The 16,980-nt window shown below is 34.5% G+C and overlaps 1 protein-coding gene across 1 annotated transcript; it reads right to left on the bottom strand.

Annotated features, from left to right (window-relative positions):
* Nucleotides 1-771: 771 nt before the first annotated feature.
* On the bottom strand, nt 772-1,143 carry LOC113739095 (MADS-box protein AGL24-like). The gene has a single exon (XM_027266341.2). The coding sequence runs from the start codon at nt 1,141-1,143 to the stop codon at nt 772-774; it is 372 nt and encodes a 123-aa protein (XP_027122142.2).
* Between the last annotated feature and the right edge of the window lie 15,837 nt (nt 1,144-16,980).

A 16,980-nucleotide genomic window follows, 5' to 3' on the forward strand; every position in this document is an offset into this window, starting at 1 on the left:
TATTGTATTTATTAATAATATACACACACACACACATATATATGTGTGTAATTTTAATAGTAGTACTGTCTTTTTTTGTATTTTTTAAATATAAAAAAATTCGAATTTTGTGGGGTTTACACTGATGACTCTCGTCCTAACTAGTTGAACATATAATATTTGTCTAACGTCTTCGCCTTGGTTCAATATGATAATGCACTTTTGTGAAAGAAGAGGCCATTTTGTGACAGGAACGCTAAAGGATCAACCAAATGCTCCAATGCATTTATTTGTCCCAAAATTCAAATATATTATGATTTGAATAATCAAAAGCTTCATTTAGGTTAGGATTACCAACCTAATGGCAGACAAGCATGGGTTCTTAGAATCATAATAATTAATTTGCGCAAATTGTTTGATATGTATTCTTTTTTTTTTTCAAAAAAAAATGCACCATCAACCATTCTGAAACTTGAGCCCACCAAATACAGTTGTTCCAGATAGATGGGCTCCATGTCCATGGTCGAGAAACGTTATTCACGATGTCAATTTATTTCTCAAAACCAATAACTCTTTAGTCGCACAAAGAGATATAGATACAGATGAACGATAAGCTAGAGGGACTTCCCTTCCCCTAAGAACAAATTTTTGTACTTTACCAGTGGAATTTACGGGCAATTCCCCCAAGTAAACACTCTTAAAGTTAATATGAAATAGAACAAAACAGTAACTATCACCCAATACCACAAAAAAAAAAGTAAAATAAAAAATTCTACAGAAACGAAGAAGGTTTCACCGAATCAGCCCCTGAATCCTCTCTCCAGCCACCAGCAACTGCTCTTTCATGTGCAGTAATTCCTCGATTTCAGAACAACCATCCATGTCTATCCCATTCAACCATTCTCGCAAACCGTTGCTCGTACTTGCACAAAAAGCATTCGCATCCTTCCCACCTTTCTCGAAATCGAAACCATTAAATGTAGCACCGCCAGAAGCAGGGCACGTACCCTTGTTCAGAGCATTATCGAACAACGATACATCTCCGATCGTGTAGGGATTCCCGGCCAGCGAGAAGACAATCACGGCAACGTTGGCCCCAATTTTGGCTTGCAATTCTCGAACTTTCTTGAAAAGACCCTTGCGTCTTTTCAAGAATGTTACCATTCGGGATGATTCTTTTTCAATTTTTTTTTTTATCTTCTTCTTCCCGGAGCCCATCCTTGTCTGCACGATATCCTCTGTGGGTTTTTTTTTTCTCCTGCCTCCTTGACGTGATAATTCAGTCGCTCTGCAATTTCTTAGGGAGTAATCTGTTTAACGACCAGTAGGGTACTGATCATTATATAAAGGAAACAGCTATCAGAAAAAGGAAAGTCCCGCGTGGAAGCAGAGGTGATTTCCTAATTCGTCCCGCAGCCCCGGGAAATTCACAAATTAGACCGTTGATATATTAAGTCGGGTCTTGATTTTTATTTAATTTAAATAAATAAATATATATATAAAAGATAAACTGAGAGACGGGAAAGAATCTCATATGGGTCACATAACTGGGTCGAGAAAAACTGAGGCCCGAACTGAAATAGGCTATTAAAACAGAAAATCCTTGGCACGCTTCTTTTCCTTCAATGCTTTTTTTTCCCGTAACCTAATATTAAAATTCTTTACCTTCATATGAGTAAAAATTTCTGATACTTCTGTAGACACCAAAATTTTATCATTTTATTTATTCATTTTTAGTTAAATTTTATTTTATTTTATTTATTTTGTTTCATTTCTATTTCTTGATAAAAATCACTCTTTTTGGAAAAATCAGGAAAAGAAAAAAAAAGAGAAAAATGAAAAGTGAAAAAAATCAGTTTTTGTAAGAAAAAAAAAAGAAGGGAAAACCCTCGTAAGCTGGGTTTCTTCTCTTCTTCGTACAAGAAACTCCGCTGCAAAATTCCATCCCATTTTTCACTCATTTTCTTCCATTTTTTTCCTCCATTTGATCGCTTCAATACGCGGCCACCTGGCCTTGATCCAAACATCAAGAATCATCTGGATTAACAGCCATCTAGTGGCTCTAATTTGCTATGAAAAACCTCAGCTCATCCTCACCTTTGAAGGAAGGGTTTGAGATTTTGGGTTTGATATAAAAGCAAAAGGAAAGGCTGGAGAAGGGTGGAGGACAACAGGAGATAAAGAGGGAGGCGGCTGCCAAAGGGAAAGGAAGGAAAAACAACAAAAAGAGGAGAGAAAATAGAGAGAAAAAGTGCAGAGAAAAATTCTGGAAAAAGTGAGCCAGGGTTGGAAGGGTGGCTGGGTTCAGACGACATTTTCTCCTTCATATTGGCTTCTTTTAGATCGAATCTTAGTTTCTGAATACTCTATGATGCAGTAGAAGAGTTTTTGCATGGAAGGTTGCTTGAAAAAACACTTCCAGAACCTTCAAAATCGGGCCTAAAGTCACCCATTTCTCAGCTCTTAAACTTCTGCAATATGGAGTGATTTGTCTCACTTTCGGAATCTGAACACATTTCATCACAATTTTTCGCATCTATTCAAGTTCCCTAGCTTCCTCAAGTAATTTTAACCCTTGCTTCTTAGTTGTTCTAACGCTTTTCATGTGTTTTAAGTCATTATATGAGTTTTCTAAGGTTTTGCATCTTAGATCTTCTTTATCTCATGATTTTGTTGTTTAAATGATGATATTTGGTGTCTAAAAGAACTCAATAGATTGTAAAGACCATATTTATGTCAAGATCTGGTTTTAAAAAAAGCCAAAAAATGGATTCCGGCAATTTTCTGGCCAAGATGGCCGGAATTTTTCCAGGTTACCCGCCGGAATCTTCATCCAAACGGGTTGACCTGCCGGAAGTTCTTGGTTCTGTTTCAACGATTTTTGTTTGGCTTTATGAAGTTTGATCCATTTGGGCTGTTTGATGGTGAAAGAGACATGTTTTTGGGTTAAATAATTGGACCAAGAAGTTGATTTTCGTGTTGGGTCGTCTGTGGGTTTTGTTGTTTAAGTCTACCATTTTTGGCTGGGTTTGATTTAGAAAATAAGTGGGCTGGTCCACTCCTTTTCATTAGGACTTTGGATTGGATCTGGGAGTGTTGGCCCAAGGACATAATAATATGGTTCAATGGGCCGTTTCTCTTAAGGAAATTTTAATGCCCTGGAGTTTTGATTAATTATACTAAGGCCCTAAACCTTTGATTTCTTTTAATTAGATCCTTATTTTAATTTCCATTTGGTCCATAAACGTTATTTTTCTTTAATTTTGAGCCCTAATCTTTGTGATAATTATAATTTAACCCTAAAAATTTTCTTAAATTTTGCAATTAGGTCCCTAATAGTTTTTATTCCTTAAATACAAGTTGCTTTTCTTCTTTAATTGTTAATTATACTTCATTTAAATACTTTGATAGGTAGATTTCATGATTATTTCAATTTATTTATAATTAAATTGGTGTCTTGATTATTTTGTTGATTTTAGAGTATAATTAAGGCAAATTGCACCTCATTTAACCACAACTTCAAGGGAGGTAATCTCTTTTATTATTTTAAATTCTTTATGTGCTCCAATGTATTTTATGTGCATTGCATGTTTTGAGTGCTTATATTTTAACTTGTTATTGACTTGTTTTATGTGCTCCTCTTTACGGTCAATATTGATTTGTTATTACCCATATGAACCTACTTCATGAGATCACCAATCACATAGGTTGGGTTACTATCTCTATTGACTATTTGTTGGTCGAAATTCCATTTCTTTTGAAGTTTGAAGAATCAATTTTCTTCCTACGAGTTTAGTCAGAGGATTGGCCAAATTCAGTTCTGACGTCACAAAATTAATGAAAATAATTCCATCTCTAAACAGTTGCTTTACGACATCATGTATCAATCTCATGTGTCGACTTTTACAATTATACGATCTAATTTTAGCAATAGTAATAGCCGCTTGACAATCACTATGTATAGGCACGGGAGGCAATGGATCCTTATTTGAAGGAATATTGGCTAAGAAATTCCTTAATCAATCAGCCTTAGTACCAGTCAACTCCAGAGCTATTATCTCTGACTCCATAGTTGACCTAGCAATAACTGTCTGCCTGACTGACTTCTACGCTACTACACCGCCACCAATGGTGAACACATAACCACTAGTGGATTTTGTATCATTTGAATCAGAGATCCAATTAGCATCACTGTATCCTTCTAGTACAGTGGGAAATCCACTATATAAAATAGCATAATTTATGGTACCTTTCAAATATTTCATTAGTCTGACCAATGCAAACCAATGCTCACGATTGGGATTATGAGTATATCTACTCAGTCTACATACAGAATAGGCTATATCTGGTCTTGTAAAATTCATTAAATACATCAGACTCCCAATAATCTGTGCATATTTCGACTAAGCAACCGGGTCACTATTATTTTTCTTTAATTGAGTGTTAGCATCAGAGGGATTGCTTACAGGTGTCACATCATAATTTTGAAACTTCTTAAGAAGTCACTCTGTATGATGTTCTTGTGACAACATTATACCATCATCTCTCCTTATGATTTTAACACCCAATATCATTTTAACTTCACCCATATCTCTCATATCAAAATTGGAAGATAAAAATTCTTTAGTACTATTGACAATATATAGACTAGTACCAAATATAAGCATGTCATCCACATACAAACTAATTATCACATATTGATTATTTACAATTTTAATATATGCACATTTATCCACTTCTAAAGATGAAAATCCGTCTTTGAGCAATACTTGATCAAATTTCTCATACCACTGTTTAGGAGCATGTTTTAGACCATATAGAGATTTAGTTAATTTACAAATCTTATTTTCTTGTCCAAAAATGATACATCCCTCAGGTTGGATAATGTAAATTTCTTCTTCTAAATCACAATTTAAAAAGGTTGTTTTGACATCCATTTGATGAACAAAAAGTTTATGAATAGAAACGAGAGCAAATAAAACACGAATAGAGGAAATTCTTGTTACTGGTGCAAATGTATCAAAATAATCAAAATATTATTTTTGAGAAAATCCCTTAGCTACAAAATGAGTTTTGTATTTATCAATAGAGCCATCAGGATTATATTTTCTTTTAAAAATTCATTTGCAACCAATAAGTTTTGCACCAGATGGTAAGTCTACCAAAATCCAAGTTTTATTTTTCATAATAGAGCCAATTTTAGTTTTAATTGCTTCTTTTCAAAATTTGCTATCAGAAAAAGAATAGCATCAAAATAAGTTAAAGGATCATTATCAACAAAAAAGGTTTGAAAATCATTTCCATAGGAAAATTCTTTTTTTGTTCTTTTACTCCTTCTCAATTCCTCATTAGAGGTTATTTCTTTATATTTCAACAGGTGCATGAGAAATTTTATTAGACATTGGAAAAATATGTTCAAAAAATTCAGCATTCTTTGTCTCAATGATTGTATTACAATCAAGTACATCACTTCTTAAAACAAGAAATCTATATGCAGCACTATGTTCAGCATATCCAATAAACATACAATCAGAAGTTTTAGAACTTAATTTTCTTTTCTTAGATTCAAGCAATAATACGTTAGCTAAACACCCCCACATTTTCAGATATTTCAAATTAGCTTTATAATTTTTTCATAACTCATAAGGTGTTTTGCCAGTTCTTTTATGTGAAATTCTATTTTGTAAATGACAAGCAGATAAAATAGCTTCCCCCCCCCCACAAATTATCAGGAGCATGCAAACTAACTAACATGGAGTTCATCATTTCTTTTAGTGTTCTATTTTTCTTTTCAATTACACCATTAGATTGTGGTGAATATGGTGGTGTTACTTCATGTATTATACCTTCATGTTTACAAAAGCTATCCAAAGCTAAATATTCACCTCCTCTATCTGATCTAATTCTTTTTGTCATTTTATTAAGTTGATTTTCTACTTCAGACTTATAGGATAAAAAGGCATTATGAGTATCATCTTTATTTCTAAGCAAATAAAGTTTAGTATATCTAGAGTAATCATCTATAAAAGTAACATAATATCTTTTACCTCCTCTAGTCATAGTTTGTTTCAAATCACCTAAGTCTGTGTGAATTGAACTTAATAATTCAGTTTCTCTTTGGACACTTACACAACTTTTCTTTGTTATTTTGGTTTCTGCACATATTTCACATTTGTCCATTTTATCATTAATACCAGAAATTAGGCCACTAGATTGCATTTTCTTTATATAACTTATATTAACATGTCCTAATCTAGCATGCCATAAAGAAATTGAATCAACAATAAAAGTAGAAAAAGAAGCATTCTCATTAAGCACATTTGAAATTTAAGTACAAAAAGTCCCTGGTTACAATAGTATTTCCCCACAAATACATTATTTTTTGTCATTAAAATCTTATCAGATTCGAATGACACTTTCATCCCAACTTTTTCTAGCAATGCTACAGAAACCAGATTTGCCCGAATGTTTGGCACATGCAGCACATCAATAAGAGCCAAAGTTTTTCCTGAAGTGAGTTTCAAGAGCACTTTACTCTTACCCAGAACTTTAGCAGTTCGTGAGTCTCCAAGGTAGATCACTTTTTCATCATCCCCTATTGAAGTATAGGAGGAAAACGCTTCTCGATTTGCACATATGTGCCGAGTAGCCCCAGAGTCTACCACCCATTCTTTCACATTAGCTGCAATGTTTATTTGAGAGATGACTGCAGCAATTATTTCATCTCTTTCGGTTAAATTAACTTTAGGAGGATTAGCATTTATTTTGTCACCTTTATTGTATCTACACTGGGCAACATAATGTCCTGGTTTTTCACAATAATAGCAGCTGCCTTTCTTTTTCTTAAAATTGGGAATATTGGGCTTGTAGTTGGGATTTTTTGGTCCATTATACTGGGACTTATTGGCGTACCTTTGATTGTTGTTTTGGACCAGATTAGCTCTGAAGCTCATTTCCTTTGCATTGGCAGCTCTTAACTCCTTTCTGTTTGAATCTTCAACCAGAATGTATTTCATGAGCTCGTCAATGGTGTAATTTTTCTCCTTATGCTTCAAGTTATTTTTGTAGTTACCCCATGACTCAGGCAGTTTTTCAATTAGCATGCCTGCAGCAAATTTCTCAAGCAGCATGATGTCTTCATTTTTCAAGTCCTCGAGTAGCATTTGGTATTCCATGATTTGGGTTTTCATTTCTTTGTCGTTAGTCATTTGCTACTGCTTGTACTTTCCTACGATGAATTTTTGTTTGGTTGTATTTTCGACGATAACTTTGTTACCAAAGCTTCCCAAATTGTCTTGGCTTGCTTGTAGCTACAATACACGTCAAATAATTCATTTGAGAGTGTTTGTAAAATAGTATGATGACATACCTTATTGACATATTGTCATGATTCTTGTATCTTAATATCCACGGTCGTAGCAGGTTGGGATTCTATCAGTGCTTAATCCACTGCATGAATGTTGAGTAGGGAGTGTACACATTCTTGCCACCTTTTGAAGTTTTTATTAGCAAAAATTTCAATTTTGGAGACGTCAGAAAAAGGCTTAGCAAATGGTATTGCGACTACTGTTGCTGCGGATGAAGGTTGTGTGGTGTAAACACTGTCGGAGGCTATAGTTTCTTAGATTGTTGTGGGAACGGCCACAACAATGTTAACACTATGGTTTGAGTCGTTTGTAGCACTGTCCTAAGAAACTATTTCATAAAATTGAAATGTCTCCCCAACATTAAACAAGCCTTCTTCTTGTTGCGAACAAGAAAGACAGGTTTTCTTCTTGTTGCAAACTAGAAGGACCAAAACTAGCAAATTAAACCAGCAGATATAGAGAGAGAAGATGAGAACAATATTGTTAGGAAGGTATCGACTGACAGAAATAAAAGAGATAGAGAGAGTCCGAGCAGCTATTAGGAAGGTATCAATTGAAGCTGTCGAAGTGCCTTTTTGAGGAGGGAATAGGTGCTATTTATAGATTTTAGAATGAGGTGCAACCCTTCTCACTTCCGATGTGGGACAAAGACTGCAATTCTTCTCATTTTTCGATGTGGGATAGAGAAAGCAATCCTTCTCATTTTTCGATGTGGGACAAAACTTTTGAAATATACTTATATTTTACAACACAAAATTCCCCTCTTAGATTGTAGTTAGGGCCCCGAATGTAATAGTTAGGCTCTTATTTGCATGACTTGTAGAAATGGGTTAGTCCAAAACTAAACCCTTAGAAACCATCCACTCGCTAAATCATGTTTGCGTGATGTGACAATTACTACATTTCATGCATATTTTCTTCTTTTTAGGAACTTTACCATTTTGCATGATATTTCTCTATAAGTATATCTCTTATCCCTATGTGCGTAACATGACATTTAGACTTGCATTCCATTTAAGAAAAATTAGAAATAGGTTAGTTCATTTACTTGATTAGATTAGGGAGCACCCTTTAAATATGGAAAACGAACGAATATGGTTATTTAGTCTTAGCACGCTCGTATCCCCTCTATAAAAAGAAAAATCGAGTCATAAATGTTAGTCCCCCGCACCCGTTATGTTGCATTCCTCCCTTTTAGGTCACGTATATTCATATATATAATTTTTTTTCCTTTGGGCCTCATATTGCATATTCGTGACCTCTTCAAAGAGTCATTCTTTGGCGTCGCAATTAATTTGATTGACACCAATTAAATTTTGAAGAGATATTCTGACCCCCCGATATCCTCCTAAGTTTAGATTTTGCATCCGTGTAAAAACATTCGAATATGATAAGTTTTATAGGTTATATTAAGAAAATTTTTGACTAAATCACACAACTAGTTTTGGTTAGGTTAAAAGGGTGTCTTAGATCAAATCTTTGTATTCTCTTTTTTCAACCGTGACTCTCGAACTCTTTTCTCTTGTTTTTCGAAAACCTATAATCTTCTAAAAAGGGTTTTGTTTATTTTTATTAAAAAAACATATTTTTAGGTGATTTGGTACATTTAAACTCGAAATCAAGTGGCGACTTCTATTTTTTTTAAAAAATCCTTTTTAGACTATTATTTTGGGCCAAAATCATTGCACTTTTTAAATCCTATGTTAAGCCATTTTTCTTTATTTATTCTCTAAAAATCAAACTCATTTTCACTAAAAAATCAAAAGTTCATTTTTTATAACCCGTAATTTTTATTTCAAAAAAAAAGGGCACGATAGCTGGCGACTCCACTGGGGATTTTTAGAGAATTCGAGCACTTGATTTAGTCAATCCGTTTCTTTTTCTAACCTTTTTACATATCACATTAGAATGTTTTAGATTGCATTTTTTTTCTTTTTAGGGTTTCTTGCATTTCACACGTGCAATCGTCTCGATATCCGTGTATATGATGAATAGTTTGTTTATTTACTTTCATTTACTTATGTTTATGTATTTATATCACGCTTTGCATCTTGGGAAGGGGGTATAGCCGACTTAGAACCATAACCTACATTTGATGGTATTTAATCCCTTCCCTCAAAGGAACACTTCATACGTGCATACGCTATTTATTTATAACCCTTCATCTTTTTTTTTAGTTGTTGTCACACCACTCCTCTCTATTAAGATTAGAATCGATTCACTTGGACATGTGGCCGTGGCACGACGTGCACGTAGCAATGTCTGAGGGATCACTCGAACCACCTACTAGAGGCTTTGGGATTGATGACCTTTCGCCTCTTGGTCTGAAAGTTTGGGAATCTGAAACCTTATCGAGTCTAGATGCATTAGTGAACCCAATCTCATGGATCCATACTAGAAATTGTCTAGGATAGGGTCAATCTTACCCAACTAGGAACACTAGACACAAGGGGAGAGATTTTACCCCTCTTTCTTTACCTTACATTTTTGTATCATTTTCTTACTCTAACGTGTTATGTATTATTTGTTAAACTAACCTTCCTTGTTTTCTCTTTCATCCACTAATTTCAGAAAATAAGAGTCCAGCATGGTACTCTTTTTAGAGCCTACCTTAATAAATAGATTCTCACATATCTAAATTACAAGTTATTGCATTTTAGTGCCATAACATTGTACTTCATCTTATGCCTAGCTTGACATATAAAGAGGGTTCTTTCAGGTCATGTTTGATTTTCATTATCGCATATATTTACTCGTTTTAATAAATTGGCATCATGCATCAATCTTAGAAGGGAATGCCATATAAGGAATCCTATGTTAGGGATAAACTACCTTGTATCTTGGATATATAATTCAATAAGACTTACACGTTTATATTTCTTGTACCATCCAAAGAGGTAGCGCAAGAGGTAAGGTAGAATCCTATTTTTCATGATATTGACATCAAAGATGATAGAACAACTTTCACACATTAGAATATGAGCATCTAATAATCATTTTTTGACCATCATATCAGAGTTGGTAAAATTCCATGGCGTAAATGACTGTGTTTTTAAACTCGGACCGGACCGGCCGGCCCGACCGGTTGAACCGGGAACCGGCCAAATGTCCGGTCCGAGCTATCTTTAAAACTCGGATTGGTCAAGACTCGGTCAAACTTGGTTTTGACCGGGTTTGACTGGAAACCTGAAGAACCCGTGCGAACCGGGTTTTTCTTATTCTCCATTTTTAAATTCTCTTTTACCCTTCCTGACCTCTTAACTCCAAATCCTTGTGAGCTCTCCCTCCTCTGCAAATCCATTTTCACTCTTTGACTTCAATTCAAGCATGAAAAATCAATGTTTTACCTCTTTTTTAAAATAAGATATAATCTTAGATCTTGTATTCAAAAGAAAAAAAAGACCCCAAAAATGCAAAAAAATGCGTGGAGAAGACAACAGTTTGCAGAAATCAGATAAAAGCATGATATTTCATGGGTTTGAGAACAAATAACTAATAAAATAAGTATGAAAATGAAATAAAAAAAAAAAGAAGAAGAAGAAGAAAGGAGTTGCAGAATGGCGTGGAAGATAAAGAAAGGAGTTGCAGGAAGATGAAATGACCAATGGAATGCGTCAACCGTCAGGAGTAGAGGAAGAAATGAGAGGTGTGGCGTGGGGTCAAAGTTCAAAGCACTTTCATCTGATATAGGATCAAAACATTTTCAATGTTATGTTTTGACCCTTAAGTTGTTAAAAATTATTAATATACCTGTCGCGCCCCACTTTTTGATGGTGGTGTGAAAGTAGTGTGTGAGATATGTATGTGAACGTGTATGAAAGTGAAAATAAAAGGCCGTGGGATTGTGAAATGCGACGGTTTGGCCAGACAATATAGTTCAAAAAAGGGTTTTTGAATGGAAAATGGAGTCGCCACTTGGTATAGAGTTAGGGTGTACCAAGTCACCCAAAAAAAAGTGATTTTTTGGAAAGAAAAGTAAACAAAACCCTTTTTAAAGAATTTTTAGGTTTATGTAACCAAAGAAAGGGATCGGGGGTCACATTTGATAAGGGAGAAGGCAAAGGCAAAGCCTAAGGCACTCCCTTACCCTAGCCAAAGCTAGTTGCGTGACTTAGCCCTTCTTTTTCTAATTTTTCTACCCAAAGTATGTGTTGCATGTTGGATATGACTAATGGATATGAAAACAAATGCAATCCTAAATCGAAAAATGTTTCTTATGAGGTTTTTTGGTCCCAACCACATGAATTGTGATGGCCAGTAAGGAAAGCCCTCATAGAAGTCATGAATAATGCAAATGAAGACTCAAGTATGAGTGTAAGTGTGCAAATGTAAGAAAAGTGCAAGTAAAATAAAAACAAATGTAAGTGCAAGTGTGCAAATGTAAGAAAAGTGCATGTGTGCAAGTGTATGTGTGCCAATAGAGAAAATAAAGGTGTTTGTGTGCAAGTGGATGAAAATAAGGTATAATGGTAGTAAATATATAAATGCAATTGGGTGCAATTTGTGAGGTAGAAAAATAAACAAGTGATAGAAAAAGAAATAAAATGTGCAAACATGACATGTGGAGTGAGAAAAATATAAGTAATGAGAAAATGTGATAAAAAAGGTGAGGAAGTGATATGATAAAAATGAGAGTGTATGAACCTAGAGGAATGCATCAAGTCGGGTATGGGAATGACTCCTAACTTCATGATTTTAATTTTCCCTTTGATTAGAAGGAAGAACTAGCGTGCTAAGGTTATTTTGTAGCCACACTCGCTCATTTCCCTTATCGAAAGGTGACTCTCAAGCAAATGTACCCTATAACTAGCATGAGAATGCAAAAAAAAAAAAATCTAAAATGAAAGGGAAAAGGTTGGAGGGGCATGCCAAATGCTAAAAAACTAAGAAAAATGCATGAAATGTAGTGAAACATGCAAGTATGTGCTAACGAGAGGGGATGGCCTATTGGGTCTAGCGTTGGACTAGCCCATATCTATGAATTCCTACTAGCGTTGGACTAGTGGAAAACGGGACAATGAGCCACAACTAGCGTTGGACTAGTGTGGTGACGTGCACTCATCCATCATATTCATCTACGACTATAGAAAGCAAGTAGACATGCCAATCACCTATAAACACGTAGCACATAACACTTAGCATGCTCGACTAAATGCAAGAGCCTAATAAAGCAAATTAACACGTAGCAACAAAAGCAAACAATCAAGCTAATGAATCTATTACATTTGCTAACTAAAACAAATGGGGGAAAAGGGAGAATGAATAAAAATGCTCTCCAAGCCCTATCTATTACAAGCCAAGAGGTGTACACATACCCCATAAAAGCATAACTTAATAAAAGCGAATGTAAATGAAATAAATGAAAGGAATTAAGGAAAGACAAGGAAAGCAAGGTAGACATGCAATTCTCATTTAGCACGTTGGATCACATAAGAGAGACAAAAAAAGATAAAAGAAGTTATACCTCCCCGTTTGTGATGTTAGTAAAGTAAACAAGACTCAACTTGGGCTAGAGTCACCAAAGAAAGGGATAACTTGGGCTAAAACCATCAAAGCAAAGGATTAATGCATCAATTTAATGGTAAACTGTAAATAAGCCAATTTGAATCCACCAAATCATCGAATCCTTCCTCAATTGCAACTTAAAAATGATCAAATAATGCATAATTTCCAAACAAAAGTGAATCATTGATCAAAACTTTTCAAGTCCAATTAAACTATTTGGGAAGTTCAAGGGTCCAAGAGTAAAGAAAAGGTCGAGTAATGGTTGAAGATGCAATTACTTTAAGACCCAATTGCAAAGAAATTAGAACATGCTTGGGCTTTTGTGGAACATGGAGAAGCTTGAGGGATCAAATTGATTAAGTGTTCCAATTACTTGGGCCATAGTGAGTCAAGGGGGGACTTGGGGGGTTAAAGTGTAAGCTTTTGAAAAGCTATTTTTGCATGCAAATGCATGCAAAGCCACGAGACTTGTATGCAATAAAAAACGCTTCTGGCGAAGCCTTCTGCAACCAAAAAATATTAATGCAACTCCCATTTTCCGCAAGCATGTGTCAACCTCAACACAAACTTGATCAAAATCCTTTCAACCAAACATCCAAAAACATGACAAAACAACTTCAACATTCAATCAAACCAAAACATAGAAGAAAAATCATGCAAATGCTAGAGAATTCTATGCAAAAAGATTTGGCAATCCTGATTTGTTCCCTTTCAGCTAGTATTCAATTATAGCTCAAGTATTTTTAGACCCAAACACCCAAACCCCACACCAAATCATTCCATTCCTTGCCCTCAACAAAAGATAAAACATGTAACTTAAGCATAAAGACTTGATAAGCAACCACTGGACAGCAAACAGAACAGAAAATGCAACTTCTTTTGTTTTGCTGCGAAATTTGCAGCTACAAGCTCATGTAGATTAAAATGCCGAAACATTGCATTAGACTCACCATTCATCAAAAGAAACTCAGCATCCAACAGGTAAGTCAAAGAGAGGCATGAAACAAGGGAACCCATGAAGCAAAAGAAACGAACAAGAGGAAACAGCGCCTAAGAACCAACAAGTAGTTTGCTGTCCACTTTCACGAGAAATCTACAACCTCAAAGAACAGATTCAAGCAAGACTTCATTTTTCTAGAAGGGCTCTGATTGGACATCTCTAGACTAAAAAAAACGTAGCCAAAACAGTTAACAACAACAATAACAACGAAAAACGCAGCCTAGTCGCAGCTTCTGCTGCAACTTTCGTTGGGCTTTCCTTAGGCATAACCGATCATCAAAACAGAATGGGTTTCTGTATGAATCGCCATTGCCTTACCATGAAACAAAAGGGAATCGAATCATCCCTCGAATCAGGGCCATGCAAGTGTTATTCATTTTTTAACAGCAAAGTAAGGCATCAAGTAATTCCTCCACTCGTAGGCAGGACAAGGGCATTCTAAGTAACATCATCAGCAAAAATAAACATCAATCGACATGAAGGCAAACGCAGAACCATCGGATAGCCAAAGGGCGCCGATAAATAACTAAAGAAAGCAACTTTAGACTGTGCAATGCATACAATATGCGAGGAAACGGCTGCAAAAAGGGTAACGGGATCTGTTTTACCTCCTTTGGATTTGAAGCCTACGCTTGGGTTTGATGCAGAAGCCAACCACAGACTTCGATGGAAAGACTTGAATCTGGGTTTTCAACCTCAGATCTTCATTCTTCTTTTTCCTTTGTTCTTTCTTGGATCTCTCGGTTCACTCTACCTTTCTTCCCAGCCTAGCTTCCCTGCCCTGAAGCTGTCCTTTCGTTTCCTGCCCGTGGCCTCTCTCACTTTTCACTCTTGCCCACGAAAGCTCTCTCCTTTCCCGTTGTTTCTTGCTCTCTAAGACCCTATCCGTCACTTCCCTAAAACCCAGCTCTCCCTTCCTGTGTCTTTTCTAATTTCCTTTTCTTTTTACTCTTCACCAGCCCTCCACTTTTTTTCTTCCCGCTGCGGTTTCCTTTTCCTCAAAACAGCCGTCATCTAGATTCTCAGCTATCCCCTTTTTTTCCGCCGTTCTCTCTCTGTTTTTTTCTTTTTTTATTTCTCTCTTCTCTCCCACCTTTGTTTCTCTCGTCAAACCCTTTTTCTCCGCCCTCTTCCCTCTATCTCCAACACTCTCGGTTATCCCTTCAGCCCCTGGTTTTTTCTGCCTTTAATCTTTTCAGCCCTCATCCAGATTTTCTGTCCACTCTCCCCCCCCTCCACCTATCCTCTTCTAGAACTCTCTAGGGCCTGAGGTGTCCTAGACACCTGGCCATTTATCCCTTAAATTTCTCTCAAGGCCTTGCTGCAACTCCCCACGTAAGAAATTTTTTTTTTTTTTTACAAAGTAATTTAACAAAAATAAATAAAATGCTAAAAGATTGAATTTAAAAGAAATAAACATATTTTGTGAACAATTTTCTTTTTTTACAAATTTTATGCTAAAAGTCTTATAATAAAAATAAACAGCTAAAAGGGCAAAAACGAATACAAAAATAAAACTAAAAATAAAATAATAGACAATAATAATCTAAAATGCTATAAAAATACTAGAAAATACCGAAACAAAGATTATGAAATTAATAGATAATAATTATCACTAAAATAAAAAAAATAAAATAAAAATAAAACGGTTCAAAAATTTGGTGTCTACAATACCTCAAATATTTTATACTTTATAAATATTGTCCTAAAGTTTGGTGTTATTTTTTAATCAAATCCATAATTTTAATTCTAAACTTGTTAATATTCATTAAATAATATAAATTGCTCCTTGATTATTCTAATTTCTTTGTATTTTATTGTTAAATACATTTGAAACATTAAATATATATGAATATACCTTTGTTAATATTAACATGATCTTAGGTATTTTAAATATAATATTTTAATTGTAAATGACACTAAATTAAAAAAAATTTACAAATAATTCCTCATTGTTGAAATAATAAATATATCGAGGTCAAATCTTGATTTTGGAATACTCATAGATTAATGCAATGCAACAAAATTTGTAAAATTTCAAACTACAAATGGGCGGACGATACAGTCAATTTTTTGAAATAATCGTCAAATCCATTCAATTCGTTTGACCTGTTTGTTCACTTTTAAGACAACCCAATTAATTTTTAAATAAACCGTCAATTCCATTCAATCCTTTTGACCAATTTATTCATTTTTAGGACAATCCAATCAATTTTGAATAAAACGTCAATCCATTTTATCTATTTGACCAACCAGTTAATTTTGAATAAATCATCAATTTCATTCGATCCATTTGATCAATTTATTTTTTTTTAGGGTTTCAATCTATCGTTTACTAAAAAAACTAGTCGAGACATTGCAATATTTTCAAAAATAGCTTCTTTCATGCTAAATTGACTTTTAACATCACCTTATGTGTTAATCAAAGCAATCAATCCATTCGCACTTTGTCCTCATCCTATTAGATCAAATGTCTTCTGTCACTTCAATTAGTCAAATTTTTTTTCAAATTATTTTTCATTCGAATATTAATAAATTGATCGGATCCATCAGGTATTGTATGATGCTTACCCCAGAGGATTACATTTTTTATACTAGACCTACCCTTGACATAAAAAGATTCCTCCATAGGACATGTATACCGATTTTACAGTTTTACTTACTAACTTTAGGTATTTTTCTTTTATTTTTCCCCCTCCCCTGCATTTGTAAATGATATTTCAATAAGGTAAACATATTTTTTCTATATCCAATAACAATTTTGGTTTGATAAATTTTAAAAAATAACAAGTATTACTTGATTTTTGGACAGATCCTACAATGTAAAAACATGAAGAATCCATCTGGAAGCTCTAGGCTAAAGCATCTAAGAGACTTCATAATTGTTTGTAAAAAAAATCGTGTTTATTTGATTTGTTAATACATTTTGTTCCAAAAGAAAAAGGAGGCAAAAAGTGTGTATATATGAAAGTGGAGCTCTTTAGAGATTTTTTTTTCTCTTTTGTATTATAGTTGAACAAGAAATTTTGTTTCAACATTTCCAGCAATAAAGTTTTTCATATAGACAATTATTGTTGTATATAATCATGTATATTTCATTCTTGATTGGCTAATTGAGGGATTTCATGA

This window comes from Coffea arabica, chromosome 6c, assembly GCF_036785885.1.
Source record: "Coffea arabica cultivar ET-39 chromosome 6c, Coffea Arabica ET-39 HiFi, whole genome shotgun sequence".
In the NCBI taxonomy this organism is placed as follows: domain Eukaryota; kingdom Viridiplantae; phylum Streptophyta; class Magnoliopsida; order Gentianales; family Rubiaceae; genus Coffea; species Coffea arabica.

Coding starts and splice junctions, on each gene's coding strand:
- LOC113739095 (XM_027266341.2), bottom strand. CDS start 1,143: ATGGTAACATTCTTGAAAAGACGCAAGGGTCTTTTCAAGAAAGTTCGA.